Genomic DNA, 12,916 nt, shown 5'->3' with positions numbered 1-12,916 from the left:
CTGGATGGAAGTAGGACTAATTTGCAGTCCTTAGGCTAGGAACCTAATGAATTGCATATGAAAACCCAAGTTAATTGGTCCTGACCTATTATCAATTATTCCAAAAATATTTGGTGTTCTTTGTAAGTTAATACCAAAGCAAATGTTGGAACATTGCCGGGACCAAATGCCACCTGTCTGAAGGGAGTTTCCCTCTAATCTTCCCTTAAACTGGGTTAGGATTCACATCCTTGTCTTATGTGCTTATGTCTTAATGTGCTTTTACGGCATGTCCTAAAAAAACTTCACAGGTCATTTTGGGTTTGAGAAAAGAGCCGTTCTGTCACCTTTTTCATAATAGACTGAACCAGTCTCGGGCAACTGCTCTGTAAAAAAGGAAACCCAGAAGAAGGAGCCAAGTGAAAAAGCATTGATTCAATCTGCATTCTGAGGCCTCCCTGGCCCAGTGATTCCTGGGCAGAACAATGTATTATAGACCTCATTAATGGCTTCAAACTGAGGAAAGATAAGAAATCTAATCATTTCATCCCTGCTCCTTCAGCTTGGAGTCTGCCACCTTGAGGGAAACATCACCAATAACATCATTTGCCTTCTGCATACTCCCAGGTGCCATCAGTGGTGCCTGCCAATGCAGGAGACACAGATTCGATCCCTGGGTCGGGAAGATCCCCTTGCAGAAGGAAAGGGCAACCTGCTCTAGTAGCATTGCCTGGAGTATTCCATGGACAGGAGCCTGGCAGGCTACAGTCCACGGGTCACAAAGAGTTGGACACGACTGAGCACGTGCCTCCTGCAACCAGCCAAGCACTCTGGTAGGTTCTTCATGTGTGCTGTCTCAGTCCATCCAGCAACCTTATTTGGTGTGTGATTCCCAATTTACAGATAAGACAGCAAACTTAAAAATGAGAACTTTCCCAACATCTTGTGACTGTTCAGAAGAGGAATCCAATTTAATTTACAGGTCTGCCAAAGCTCTTTCTACAGAGATTTAGGTAAACAGCACCCAGGATGAGCACTTCACCCTCCCACCCACCTGAGTATTTGAAGACTCACAGATCATGCTCTGCTCTTCAGAGCTCACTGGTCTCCTCTTGGTAGCTTTAAGCCTGTTGCTTCCTCCTGTTCCATAACTATCTTAGTTTGTCTTCTCCTGAACCAATGAGTCACTTCCTGTCCCTACTATTTCCCCCATCCTTTCCTAGGATCACAGAGGTTTCCAGCAGAAGAAACCATGGAGACTTTTTAGACGAGGAAAGCCTAGGTGACCTGTCTAAGACCACAAGCCCAGTGCCTGAGAGAGCTGGCCCCGAACTCTGCGTGTCCCCCTGTTTAGTGCTCTTCTCAGGAGCACAGGAGTCCATAACAGGGGTCTCCAACTCCCAGGCCATGAACCAGTACCCATCTGTGGCACATTAGGAACCAGGCCACCCAGCAGGATGTGAGTGGTGGGCAAGTGAGTGACGCTTCATCTGTATTTACAATCACTCCCCATTGCTTGCAACCTTCTGATTCATGGGAAAATTGTCTTCCATGAATCCAGTCCCTGGTGCCAAAAAGGTTGGAGTGTGCTGTGCTTAAGTCGCCTCAGTCCTGTCCAACTCTGCAATTCCTATGGACTATAGCCGCCAGGCTCCTCTGTCCTTGGGATTCTCCGGGCAAGAATACTGGAGTGGGTTGCCATTTCCTCCTCCAGGGGATCTTCCTATCCCAGGGATCAAACCCACCTCCTGCATTGGCAGGCGGGTTCTTTGCCACTAGTGCCACTTGGGAAGATCCGCTGGTCTAAAACCAAAGCCTAGTGGAAGAGCCAAGACTAGCACCCAAACTTCCTCCCTAACTGCAAGTCCTGTGCCTTCTCTAACAAGCTGCATTCATTTTGACTGTGTCCTGTATCCCGATAATAACACTTTCAGTGCAGAGCACAGTGCTCAAAGCAGAGCCCAAAGCACTTGAGGCTCCTATCCCCACTTCACTTATCAGACAGCTAGGCTCTGAAAGGAGCCATCAATAATTAATCATGATTGAGAACTTTTGAGTTCAATGGCCATAGACTTTATAAATGTGTTTAAAATGTGTTAAGATAGGCACGGTCTCCACTGACAGAAAAGAGAAATCAATCCAGGATGGTATATAGCGAGTATGTGGCAGACCCAGGGTTTGAACTGGAGACTCTACCACCAAAGCACTGCTTTTTGTATACTGCATACTGCCAAGATCATGTGACAAGCAAGTGATGGCGGTGTGAGAGCAGCCTAGGATTTCAGCATCTGATCCAGTATTCTGTCCTTCAGACTGTGCAGACATGCTGGGAAAGGATTGATATGCACACAGATATATCCATATACACAAACACATCACTTCAAACACCCTTTAGGATAAATACAACAATTCCATCCAAACGACTAATGTAATTTTAAACTTTGTGGTTATTTTTGAAACTGCAGAGTTTTTCTTTCAATGTCCTAACCTAAACTATGAGCACATGTGCTCTCGTCAGAGGAACAGAGTGCCATTCTGAGTTTCAGACCCTGTGGGAGATGATGGATGAAGACCTTATCCTGTTAAAAAAAGAGTTGTCAATATTGTGGATCTTCCTTCAAGGTGCTCATGGGGCTCCCAATCAGTTTGGGTTTAATACAGAATTGCTGTTATAGTTTAACTCCCTGAGAATCTTGGTTTATTATACAGAGATGCTGGCAGACATTTTAGACTTGCAAAATGACTACCAATCAAAGTTCAGGCTAAACTGATTCTAAATTCATTCTGCTGATGTGGACTTTTGGAGAGTGCGGAGGAGGGGTGGTTGATGCTGTCCTTATTGAATTCCTGCTGTGCTCTGGATAAGGAGGTGTGTTCCTCACACCAAGCTGGTGACGTGTCGCTCCCTGGCTCTGCATATTGGCTGAACATACCCCTAAACATGGAGAAAGCCTCACCTCAGACTCTAAGAACCCACTCCTTGAAGCCTTGGTTCACTTGGCATTTCCCCTTGCTTTCTTCAGAACGCCTGCCCTTCAAGACAAGGGCACATCAGACCCACTGTGAGCTGCCCAATCAACCGCCTCCAAGGCCCTTCACACAGTCGAACTGTATCTCTCACATGACCTTCCATCCCAGCCACCGAGCTTGGCTCAGGAAACAAGTGACTTTGCAGCATCACATTAGCTGCTTTTATAGTCTTCTAGAAGATGAAAGAAATTGGCCCGCCTCCCTTTTTCTTTCTGATGATGAGTCTAATTCCCCCAGCTAGAAAAGAGTGCCCACTGAGGTTTTTTTTTTTTTTTTGCAAGATTGAAAATGAGCCAAATGGCTCAGATGCTGCCTCAGATAATCAGCAGGGGCCCCAGCTGAGCCCCTGGCTAGAGTGGTTACAGGGAATCCCTTCCTTGGAGAGAGCTGTGGCTCGGGAGTTTGGACATGTTGAGGATGCCAGGGGCCAGCTCATAGTGGGAGAGAAAGTGGGATCCTTGTGACTTTTAGGATTTGGCATCGGCCCTTGCAACTGCCATTTCCAGTGTGATCTGTGGGTGCCTGTGTGCTAGGGTCCCCATCTAACAGAGCCTAATGAGAGGGTGAGCTTAGGTGTTCCCTGGGGCGCCTTCCAACTCCTGTATTCTGATCTACGTAAGATGCTCAGTAAGTGGGAAGTGTTGATCAGGGTTATTATTGAGTAATTTTCTTAAGAGCTTGAGCATGTCATACATTTAATTTTTAGCTTTATAAATGACTCATTTTTATGGCATGTGAACAAGACTTTTATTCACTTAAGAACCTACTGCATAACAGCAGGTGAGGGAGGATGGGATGGTTTTAAAGGGTTGTTCTGCCAAGCCTCCCATCAAGAGAACCAGATGTGCGGTGAGAAGGAGCCATGGAGGGCAGGGCAGATAGGTGCATTCCCAGGAGGTCCTATGTCATCTCAGGTTACAGTTCCCTGTAAGGAGAAAAGACCTTGGGTGGCATGGGTAAAAAGGTGACCTGGGAGGTACTTGACCCTCTTGGGCTTTTAACAGCAAAGCACGAAATCCAAGGCTGATCCATCACCACTGATGTCCAGCCCAGAGTCTAACCTGAGACCAACTGCTGCCTCCAAGTTTTCAGTCCTTTGGTTTCTGTTTCATGGGGCTCTGGGCCTAAGTGTTCCATCAGCTAACAGGCTCAAGCTGCAGAGACATGCTTCCAGGCTTGGGTCCACTGAGAGGTGTCAGCTCCTCCCTTCTTTAAGGGTACAGCCCCAGCAGGGTGCCAGCGCCAAGGGCAGACTCGGCTGGCTGATCTGACCCATGACTGGCAGCCCTGGAGCTGTGTGTTATGCACCTATTTTGTGCCCTGGTACCTGGCTCAAGACTGCTCCAGGCCTAGGTGTGAACTCGGCTGTTTAGAAGAGGAGAAGGCAAGCCCCTTGTCTTAAAGCTGGGCTGTCAGCCGGCTACACCCCGGGTTGGAATCTTATCTCTACCAGTGAGATCTGGGTAATCTTACCTCTCTGAGCCTCAGTTTCCTCATCTGTAAAGTGTAGACTCTATCCCACAAATATTTAGTGCCTGCTCCCACACAGGGACTACCTTAGGTATTGAGGATACAGTGGGATCAATAAGGACAAGACAAACAGCGTCCCACCCTCATGAAAACAGACCTCCCTTGGTCTCAAGAGGATTCCAGGAGATTAAGTACAAGGCTTAGCATCATGTTCAACCCCAGTGAGTGTTTACGGCATGTTAGTGGTCATGAGTTTTCCTCCCAAAGATAGATGGTAGAAAATCTTTTAAAATGTATTCTTTCTCGTCTTTACACATGTGTTTCTCTTCCATGTTCCATTTGTCTAACTAATCTGAGTTCTTCCGTTTCTTGGGTTTAATGGTCGCTTCCCCAGCACAGCAGCTGTCTGACCAGATCCACATTCAGGCTTCCCTGTTGTACGTTCTCATGGCGACTGGCACTCTGCTTTGAGGTAGCCATCCCCTTGGCTATAGTTATTGCTCGTTTAATGTCTGTGTTCCTGACTAGACTGTAAATCTGGTGTGGACAGCACCCATGGCTGCCTGAAGCGTCAGCACCAGGCTTTGAGATTCTCTGTGAATATCTGCCAATCGGACTGGCCTGATCCATTAGGAGCACACGGCCCCTTTCTTTCCTCCTTCTTTTCTCTCTGCTCATATGAAGAGGACAGACAGCCAAGAGATGGCTGAGAAAACCAGCCATGTCCTGGACAGCACCCACATCTCCCTGGAAGCAATCAGGTAACCAGGAAGGTATCAGTTACCTGATATCAGGAATCAGTCAGGTAACCATATTAAGATGCAGAGGAAGGCAAGAAGGGTTCCCTGTTGGCCCCAAGCGTGTACCCACCACCACACGGGGCACTGCTGAGAACAGGGCAGGCAGAGCCTTCTCTGAGACCATGTACCACAGTCACGCTTGTCTGTTCTTCCACAGTCAGATTGTGTGATTAAAGGAAGAAGTCTTGTCTCTTCTGGCTATAGAGAGAAGGTTGAGAAAATGAAATCCGACTCCACATGACTGGAATGATATTAGCAGCAGAAATGTAACCATGTTGACTTTTCACTCTGTCACCCAGAATGACAGGAGCCGCCCCCTCCAACCTCCCACCTCAGTACCTTGAGAAAGAGACACAGTCATTTACATGTGACTCACTGGAAATGTTCATATTCTTGCCCTCTAGTACACTGTGAGGCTTAACAAAGCAGCACTGTGACCTGACCCCAGTGATTTGCTTCTGGCCAGCACCCAAACCCTCAGGGCAGTGCTGGACTTCCCACATGCATTCCTGTAGGCCCCCCACAGGGAAGGGCAGGGAGCGCACGGCGGGCCACTGGGCCAGGCCTTCCCAAACCTCCATGCCTTTGCCCACCCTGTTGTCTCACTCAGAGGCCCCTTCTTTCAATATAAATTTGGAAGATTATCTATCATCTATATACTATTTAAAGAGATGGGAATATCATACCATCTGACCTGCCTCTTGAGAAATCTGTATATAGGTCAAGAAACAACAGTAGAACTGGACATGGAACAACGTACTGATTCCAAACAGGAAAGGAGTACGTCAAGGCTATATACAGTCACCCTGCTTATTTAACTTATATGCAGGCTACACCATGCAAAATGCCAGGCTGGATGAAGCTCAAGCTGGAATCAAGATTGCTGGCAGAAATACCAACAACCTCAGATACATAGATGATACCACCCTTATGGCATAAGGCAAAGAAGAACTAAAGAGCCTCTTGATGAACGTGAAAGAGGAGAGTGAAAAAGTTGGCTTAAAACTCAACATTCAGAAAACTAAGATCATGGCATCCAGTCCCATCACTTCATGGCAAATAGATGGGGAAACAGTGGCAACAGTGGCTGACTTTATTTTTCTGGGCTCCAAAATCACTGCAGATGGTGACTGCAACCATGAAATTAAAAGACACTTGCTCCTTGGAAGTAAAGCTATGACAAACCTAGACAGCATATTAAAAAGGAGAGACATTACTTTGCCAACAAAGGTCCATAGAGTCAAAGCTATGGTTTTTCCATTTGTCATGTATGGATGTGAGAGTTGGACTATAAAGAAAACTGAGCACCGAAGAATTAATGCTTTTGAACTGTGGTACTGAAGACTCTTAAGAGTCTCTTGGACTGCAAGGAGACCAAACCAGTCAATCCTAAAGGAAATCAGTCCTGAATATTCATTGGGAGGACTGATGTTGAAGTTGAAACTCCAGTACTTTGGCCACCTGATGCAAAGAACTGACTCATTGGAAAAGACCCTGATGCTGGGAAAGATTGAAGGCAGGAGGAGAAGGGGATGACAGAGGATGAGATGGTTCGATGGCATCACCAACTCAGCCGACATGAGTTTGAGCAAGCTCTGGGAGTTGGTGATGGACAGGGAAGCCTGGCGTGCTGCAGTCCATGGGGTCGCAAAGAGTCGGACACGACTGAGCAACTGAACTGATCTATCTCCCTACCTCTCTATCTACCTGGCAATCAATTTCTCAAACCTGCATTCATTCTTCAAGATTAAGACAAAATATTTTGTCTCTGACCACCTTCCTTCCCTCAAGTTACAGTTCAGTGCTTTTATTCTTAAACTTTATAAAAATGTAGTGAAGTTATTTTAGATTTCCTCCTCACTAAACTGACAACAGAAACCAAATCTTGTTAATCTTTCTTTTCCTTTCAATTAGTAGAGTGCCTAGCACATTGTAGGTACAGAATGAATGAAAAGCAGAAGTTTAGGCATTGGCACAGAGAAGGAAATGGCAACCCACTCCAGTGTTCTTGCCTGGAGAATCCCAGGAACGGGGGAGCCTGATGGGCTGCCGTCTATGGGGTCACACAGAGTCGGACATGACTGAAGCAACTTAGCAGCAGCAGCAGCAGGCATTGGCAAACCTAATCCCAGGACCAGGGGGTCAGCCAGAAAGCCCAAGGAGAAGTACACATGCCAGAAACTGCTTGTGGGTACTTTTTGTGGACAGACTGTGAATACGATAAGCCTTCAAAGGCTTGTGGGCACGTGAACAACATGAGGAAGTAGAACTTTGGGTGCAGACTTTGAGGGCATAATGGGAATGATGAGGTTATGGTATGAAAATCTTTTGCTTATTCTACAGATGAGAGAACTGAAGCTTGAGAATGTTAAATGTTTCTGTAAAAACTCACACTGCTGGTAAACAAATCTTGCTTAGAATCCAGATCTGATTTCAGAGGTTGTATTTTTAGATACTATGCAGAAACTCAACCAAATCTGCAAACACCATCTTGAACTAACATCCTTTAGGTCTTCAGGGAACATTCTCCTAGCTTGTTAAGTGACTCCAGCATGTCACTAACCCTGACTATGCCTACTTCAGTTTCCTCTTCAGTAAAATGAGAAGCATTGAGGTAGGTGACTATAAAGGAAGTTTCAGGCTCTGATTCTCTCTGAAATGCAAATGGTTTCCTAATCTGGGGATCAGTGTGGTCAAAACATAAGTGTACTTGTGTATTGGCTCTGAAAAACTTTTTCACAGGTTGCAATCGTGACTCCAAAACACAACAAAGACTGTGAAATACGATCTTTAGCATTATCTTAGAGGTCTAGTCATTCTTCCCAAATGGGCAGTTAAAATATGCTCAGGCACTAAAGCATGACTGTTGAATTCACAGAAATCATCTGTTTATCTGAACAGTCATACTCAAGTCACAGCAAAGCTTTCACTTGCTCTCTACTGCCTTAGGGCCTTTATTCTACCTGTAATTCTGTATCATAGTGAAAGTTCAGCATTACACTACTCCGACCTGTGGCACCTCCCTCCAACCCACCCCATAAGTCTCCATCAGACATAAATGCATTTCTCTGCATTCAGGCTGAATCTTAGGGTAGAGGGCCTCTGAAAATGTCGGTGTGGTTCAAGTTTCCGCCCAAACCACTGACTAACATCCCGTTGTTTTCATCAAATCTATGTAGTCCCTCCTTTGATTTGGCTTTCATTTGGAGTGATCTGTCCGATGCCATTTTTCTGAAACATTCAGAACAAGATACAATCTCATTTTGGTCAGTGACATAGAGTGGACCTTTCAGAGCATAAAGAAACATCTGTCCTCCATCTGCAGTGCCTAAAAAATACGACTTTCAATAGAGTACATTGTAGGACTCTAATGCCTTTAAAGGGCAAGAAATCCATTTCTGACTGAAATCTCCATAAATATGTCTAACAGAATATTTTCCTCTTACATACTGTTTTTCAAAGAGCATTTCAAAGGCCATTAGTGCAGAGCATTTAATAAGAACATAATCTTTAGGTTCAACCAGACCTGGTTCAAATACTTTTTCTGTCATGTAGTAGCTGTGTGATCCTGGAAAGTGACTCAATCCTGATAATTTTAGATTTTCTCAGGGATGTAAAATAGAATAATTGTACCTGCCCTGGGAGATAATGTTGTCAAAGAGAATGATATGTGTGTGTGTGTGTGCGTTAGTTGCTCAGTCATGTTCGGCTCTTCACAACCCCATGGACTATAGCCCGCCAGGCTCCTCTGTCCATGGGATATCCCAGGAAAGAAAACTGGAGTGGGTAGCCATTCCCTTCTCCCGACCTAGAATTGGGAGATCTTCCCGACCTAGGGATCAAACCAGGTCTCCTGTATTGCAGGCGGACTCTACCATCTGAATCACCAGGGAAGCCCGAGTGACACTTAGTCGGGCACTAAATAAACATCAGTTGTTCCTACTTCATTGTTGCTATTGTTAATCCTCGGGGCAGAGTGGCCTGATTTCTCAGGCAGCTGAAAGAACACAGGATTTGGAATTAGAAGACTTGAATTTGCACCCTGCCACTGCTGCTTACTAGTTGTGTGGCCTTGGGGAAACTACTGAATCCTCCTCAACTCAGCTTCCTCACCATAAAAGAAGGAATATAAAAACTGATGCCAAAAGCTCAACTTCTCTGCACACCGGTGCCAAATCAAATCTCAGAGATCAGAATGTAGTACAGAAGGATAGCTTTATTACTTTGCCAGGCAAAGGTGCCTGCCTCAGAAAACCTTGTGTCCCCCACATGGAAAGGATAGTGAGAAGTTTTATAGTAATGCTTCATAGAGGGCTTGTGATCAGCTCATGGATGCTCTTCCGATATGTTGATGGTGAGGTAAGGCAGAGTCTGCATCATCAGCCTTCAGGTTTCAATTGGTCTAGGGTCTACATGCTTGTGGGCAGCATACAATGGTTAATTGTAACTTCTTCCACCTGGAGGGGGTTTGGTATCTGCAAAACAACTCAGACATTGTTGTGTGTATCCATTGATGGGGAAACAGGACCTTGTTTCTCTGGACTGTTTATCACTAGTCTAGCATGCCCTTCCTTCCCTAATTAACAACGGCTTGAATCTGCTCATTAGGACTCAGGAAGGTCATAAGGCTGAATAAAGGTTATTTCCTATAATCAAAGAAATGGGTGACACAGAAAGGCTTTGTGTCCAGGAGCCCCCACAGCGCCCTGTTTGGTATCAAAACTAACTTGTGAGGTGCAAATGAGCTGGTTTATGTGAAATATACTTGCCAACTGTCAAACTCTAAGCATTATTTTGTCATTGTTAATACTATGGGCTGAATGTAAATGTCCCCCCAAAATGCGTATGTTGAAACCCTAACTCCCAATGTGATCATGTTAGGAGGTGGGGTTTGGGCAATAATTAGATTTAGGTGAGGTCATGAGGGTGAAGCCTCTAGGATAGGATTAGTGCCCTTATAAGAAGAGAGAGTCTGGAGCTCGCTCTCCTCCCCCACTCCCCACCTCTCTTTTTTTAAATTATTTTTTAATTGATGTGTAATTGCTTTATAGAATTTTGTTGTTTCCTATCAAACCTCAACATGAATCAGCCATAGGTATACACATATCCCCTCGCTCTTGAGCCTCCCCTCCTATCTCCCTCCCATCCCACCCCTCGAGGTTGATACAGAGCCCCTGTTTGAGTTCCCTGAGACATACAGCAAATTCCCGTTGGCCATCTATTTTACATGTGGTAATGTAAGTTTCCATGTTACTCTCTCCATACATCTCACCCTCTCCTTCCCTCTCCCCATGTCCATAAGTCTGTTTTCTTTCTTTCTCCATTGCTGCCCTGCAAATAAATTCTTTGGTACCATCTTTATAGATTCCATATATATGTATTAGTATATGATATTTATCTTTCTCTTTCTGACTTACTTCACTCTGTATAATAGGCTCTATGTTCATCCACCTCATTAGAACTGACTCAAATGTGTTCCATTATATGGCTGAGTAATATTCCATTGTGTATTTGTACCACAATTTCTTTATCCATTCATCTGTCGATGAATGGATCTAGGTGCTTCCATGTTCTAGCTATTGTAAACAGTGCTGCGATGAACACTGGGGTACATGTGTCTTTTTCAATTTTAGTTTCCTCAGTGTGTATGCCTAGAAGTGGGATTGCTGGGTCATATGGTGGTTTTATTCCTAGTTTTTAAAAAAAACTCCATGTCATCTTCCACAGTGGTTGTATCCATTTACATTCCCATCAACAGTGGAAGAGCATTCCCTTTTCTCCACATCCTCTCCAGCATTTATTGTTTGTAGACTTTTTGATGAGGGCCATTCTGACTAGTGTGAGGTGATATCTCATTGTAGTTTTGATTTGCATTTCTCTAATAGTGAGCAATGTTGAGCATCTTTTCACATGTTTGTTAGCCATCTGTATGTCTTCTTTGGAGAAATGTCTGTTGAGGTCTTTTCCCCAATTTTTGATTGGGTTATTTTTCTGGTATTGAGTTGTATGAGCTGCTTGTATATTTTGGAAATTAATCTTTTGTCAGTTGTTTCATTTGCTATTATTTCCTCTGATTCTGAGGGCTGTTTTTTCATCTTGCTTATAGTTTCCTTTGCTGTGCAAAATCTTTTTAAGTTTAATCAGGTCCCACTTGTTTACTTTTGTTTTTATTTCTATTACTCTAGGCAGTGGGTCATAGAGGATCTTGCTTGGAGTCATCAAGAGTTCTGCCTATGTTTTTCTCTAAGAATTTTATAGTTTCTGGTCTTACATTTAGGTCTTGAATACATTTTGAGCTTATCTTTGTGTATAGTGTTAGGAAGTGTTCTAATTTCATTCTTTTACATGTAGCTGTCCAGTTTTCCCAGCACCATTTATTGAAGAGGCTGTCTTTGCCCCCATTGTATATTCTTGCCTCTTTTGTCAAAAATAAGGTTTCTGGGCTATCTTGTTCCATTTGTCTATATTTCTGTTTTTGTGCCAGTACCATACTGTCTTGATGACTGTAGCTTTGTAGTATAATCTGAAGTCAGAAAGGTTGACTTCCTGAAGGACCAGCTCCATTCTTCTTTCTCAAGATTGCTTTGGCTATTTAGGGTCTTTTGTGTTTCTATATGAATTGTGAAATTTTTTGGTCTAGTTTTGTGAAAAACACCACTGGTAATTTGATAGGGATCGCATTGAATCTGTAGATTACATTTGGTAGGATAGTCATTTTCACAATATCGATTCTTCCTACCCAGGAGCATGGAATATCTCTTCATCTGTTTATGTCATCTTTGATTTCTTTTATCAGTGTCTTATAATTTTCTCTACACAATTCTTTTGTCTCCTTAGGTAGATTTATTTCTAGATATTTTATTCTTTTTTGTTGCAATAGTGAATGGGATTGATTTCTTACTATTTGTAATTTTTCATTGTTGGTATATAGGAATGCAAGTGATTTCTGTGTACTGATTTCGTATCCTCTCCTCCTCATCTTAATTCATCTGTCTACAAACCAGGAAGAGGGCCCTCACCAATAACTGAATGTTGACCTTGGACTTCTGGCCTCTGGAATTGTGAGAAAGACATGGCTGTTGTTTAAGCCACCCAATCTGTGATATTTTGTGAGAGCAGTCTAAACAGACTAAGACAACACCACCACCATCTAATTTTTTTTTTCAGAAGTTTTCATTTACAAAAGTCTTGATTACGTGCTCAAGTGATGATAACTGATTTCCACTCAGCCTCTGAAGTGAGGGTTCTGGGACAGACTAAAGGAGCACTGAGGGTCTTCCCCAAGAAAACACCACCATTACGTATTAGGTGTGTGAATTAGTGCTGATCTCCGAGAACATTTAATGTTCACATGTCTGAAGAGATGCTGAGGCAGAAAAGGGTTGTTGACTATGGTCTCTGCCTATTGTGTGTTGTTTTTCTGCTATAATTGTTAGGTTTGTCATATTTCACCTCCTCCACATCCCCACCCCCACCACGTTTAAAACAACTGGCAATCCAGCTCCTCCTACTTTCCTGGGAGTCTGATCCTTCTGTCCTGCCCGTAGGGTGGAAGTCCTTGGGCTTAGGGCTTTAAAACCAGCCAAACTTGTTTGAAGCCTGCTTTCCCGACTTTCTGTGTTACCTTGCTCAAGTCA

General features: G+C 44.0%; 1 protein-coding gene across 1 annotated transcript in view; it reads right to left on the bottom strand.

The window, feature by feature from the left end:
- Positions 1-3,748: 3,748 nt before the first annotated feature.
- The window catches only part of LOC122428823 (translation initiation factor IF-2-like), a 30,755-nt gene continuing 21,587 nt past the window's right edge, over positions 3,749-12,916 (bottom strand). Inside the window, exons 4-5 of the mRNA XM_043448946.1 lie at positions 5,350-5,477; positions 3,749-3,934 (exon numbers count right to left, since the gene is read on the bottom strand). Of these exons, the coding sequence (XP_043304881.1) occupies positions 3,925-3,934; positions 5,350-5,477 (138 nt within the window). The 3' untranslated portion in view covers positions 3,749-3,924. The remainder of the gene's footprint in view (positions 3,935-5,349; positions 5,478-12,916) is intronic.

This window comes from Cervus canadensis, chromosome 2, assembly GCF_019320065.1.
Source record: "Cervus canadensis isolate Bull #8, Minnesota chromosome 2, ASM1932006v1, whole genome shotgun sequence".
In the NCBI taxonomy this organism is placed as follows: domain Eukaryota; kingdom Metazoa; phylum Chordata; class Mammalia; order Artiodactyla; family Cervidae; genus Cervus; species Cervus canadensis.
The sequence above is the reverse complement of the archived record's forward strand: the minus strand, read 5'-3'. Positions and strand labels throughout refer to the sequence as shown.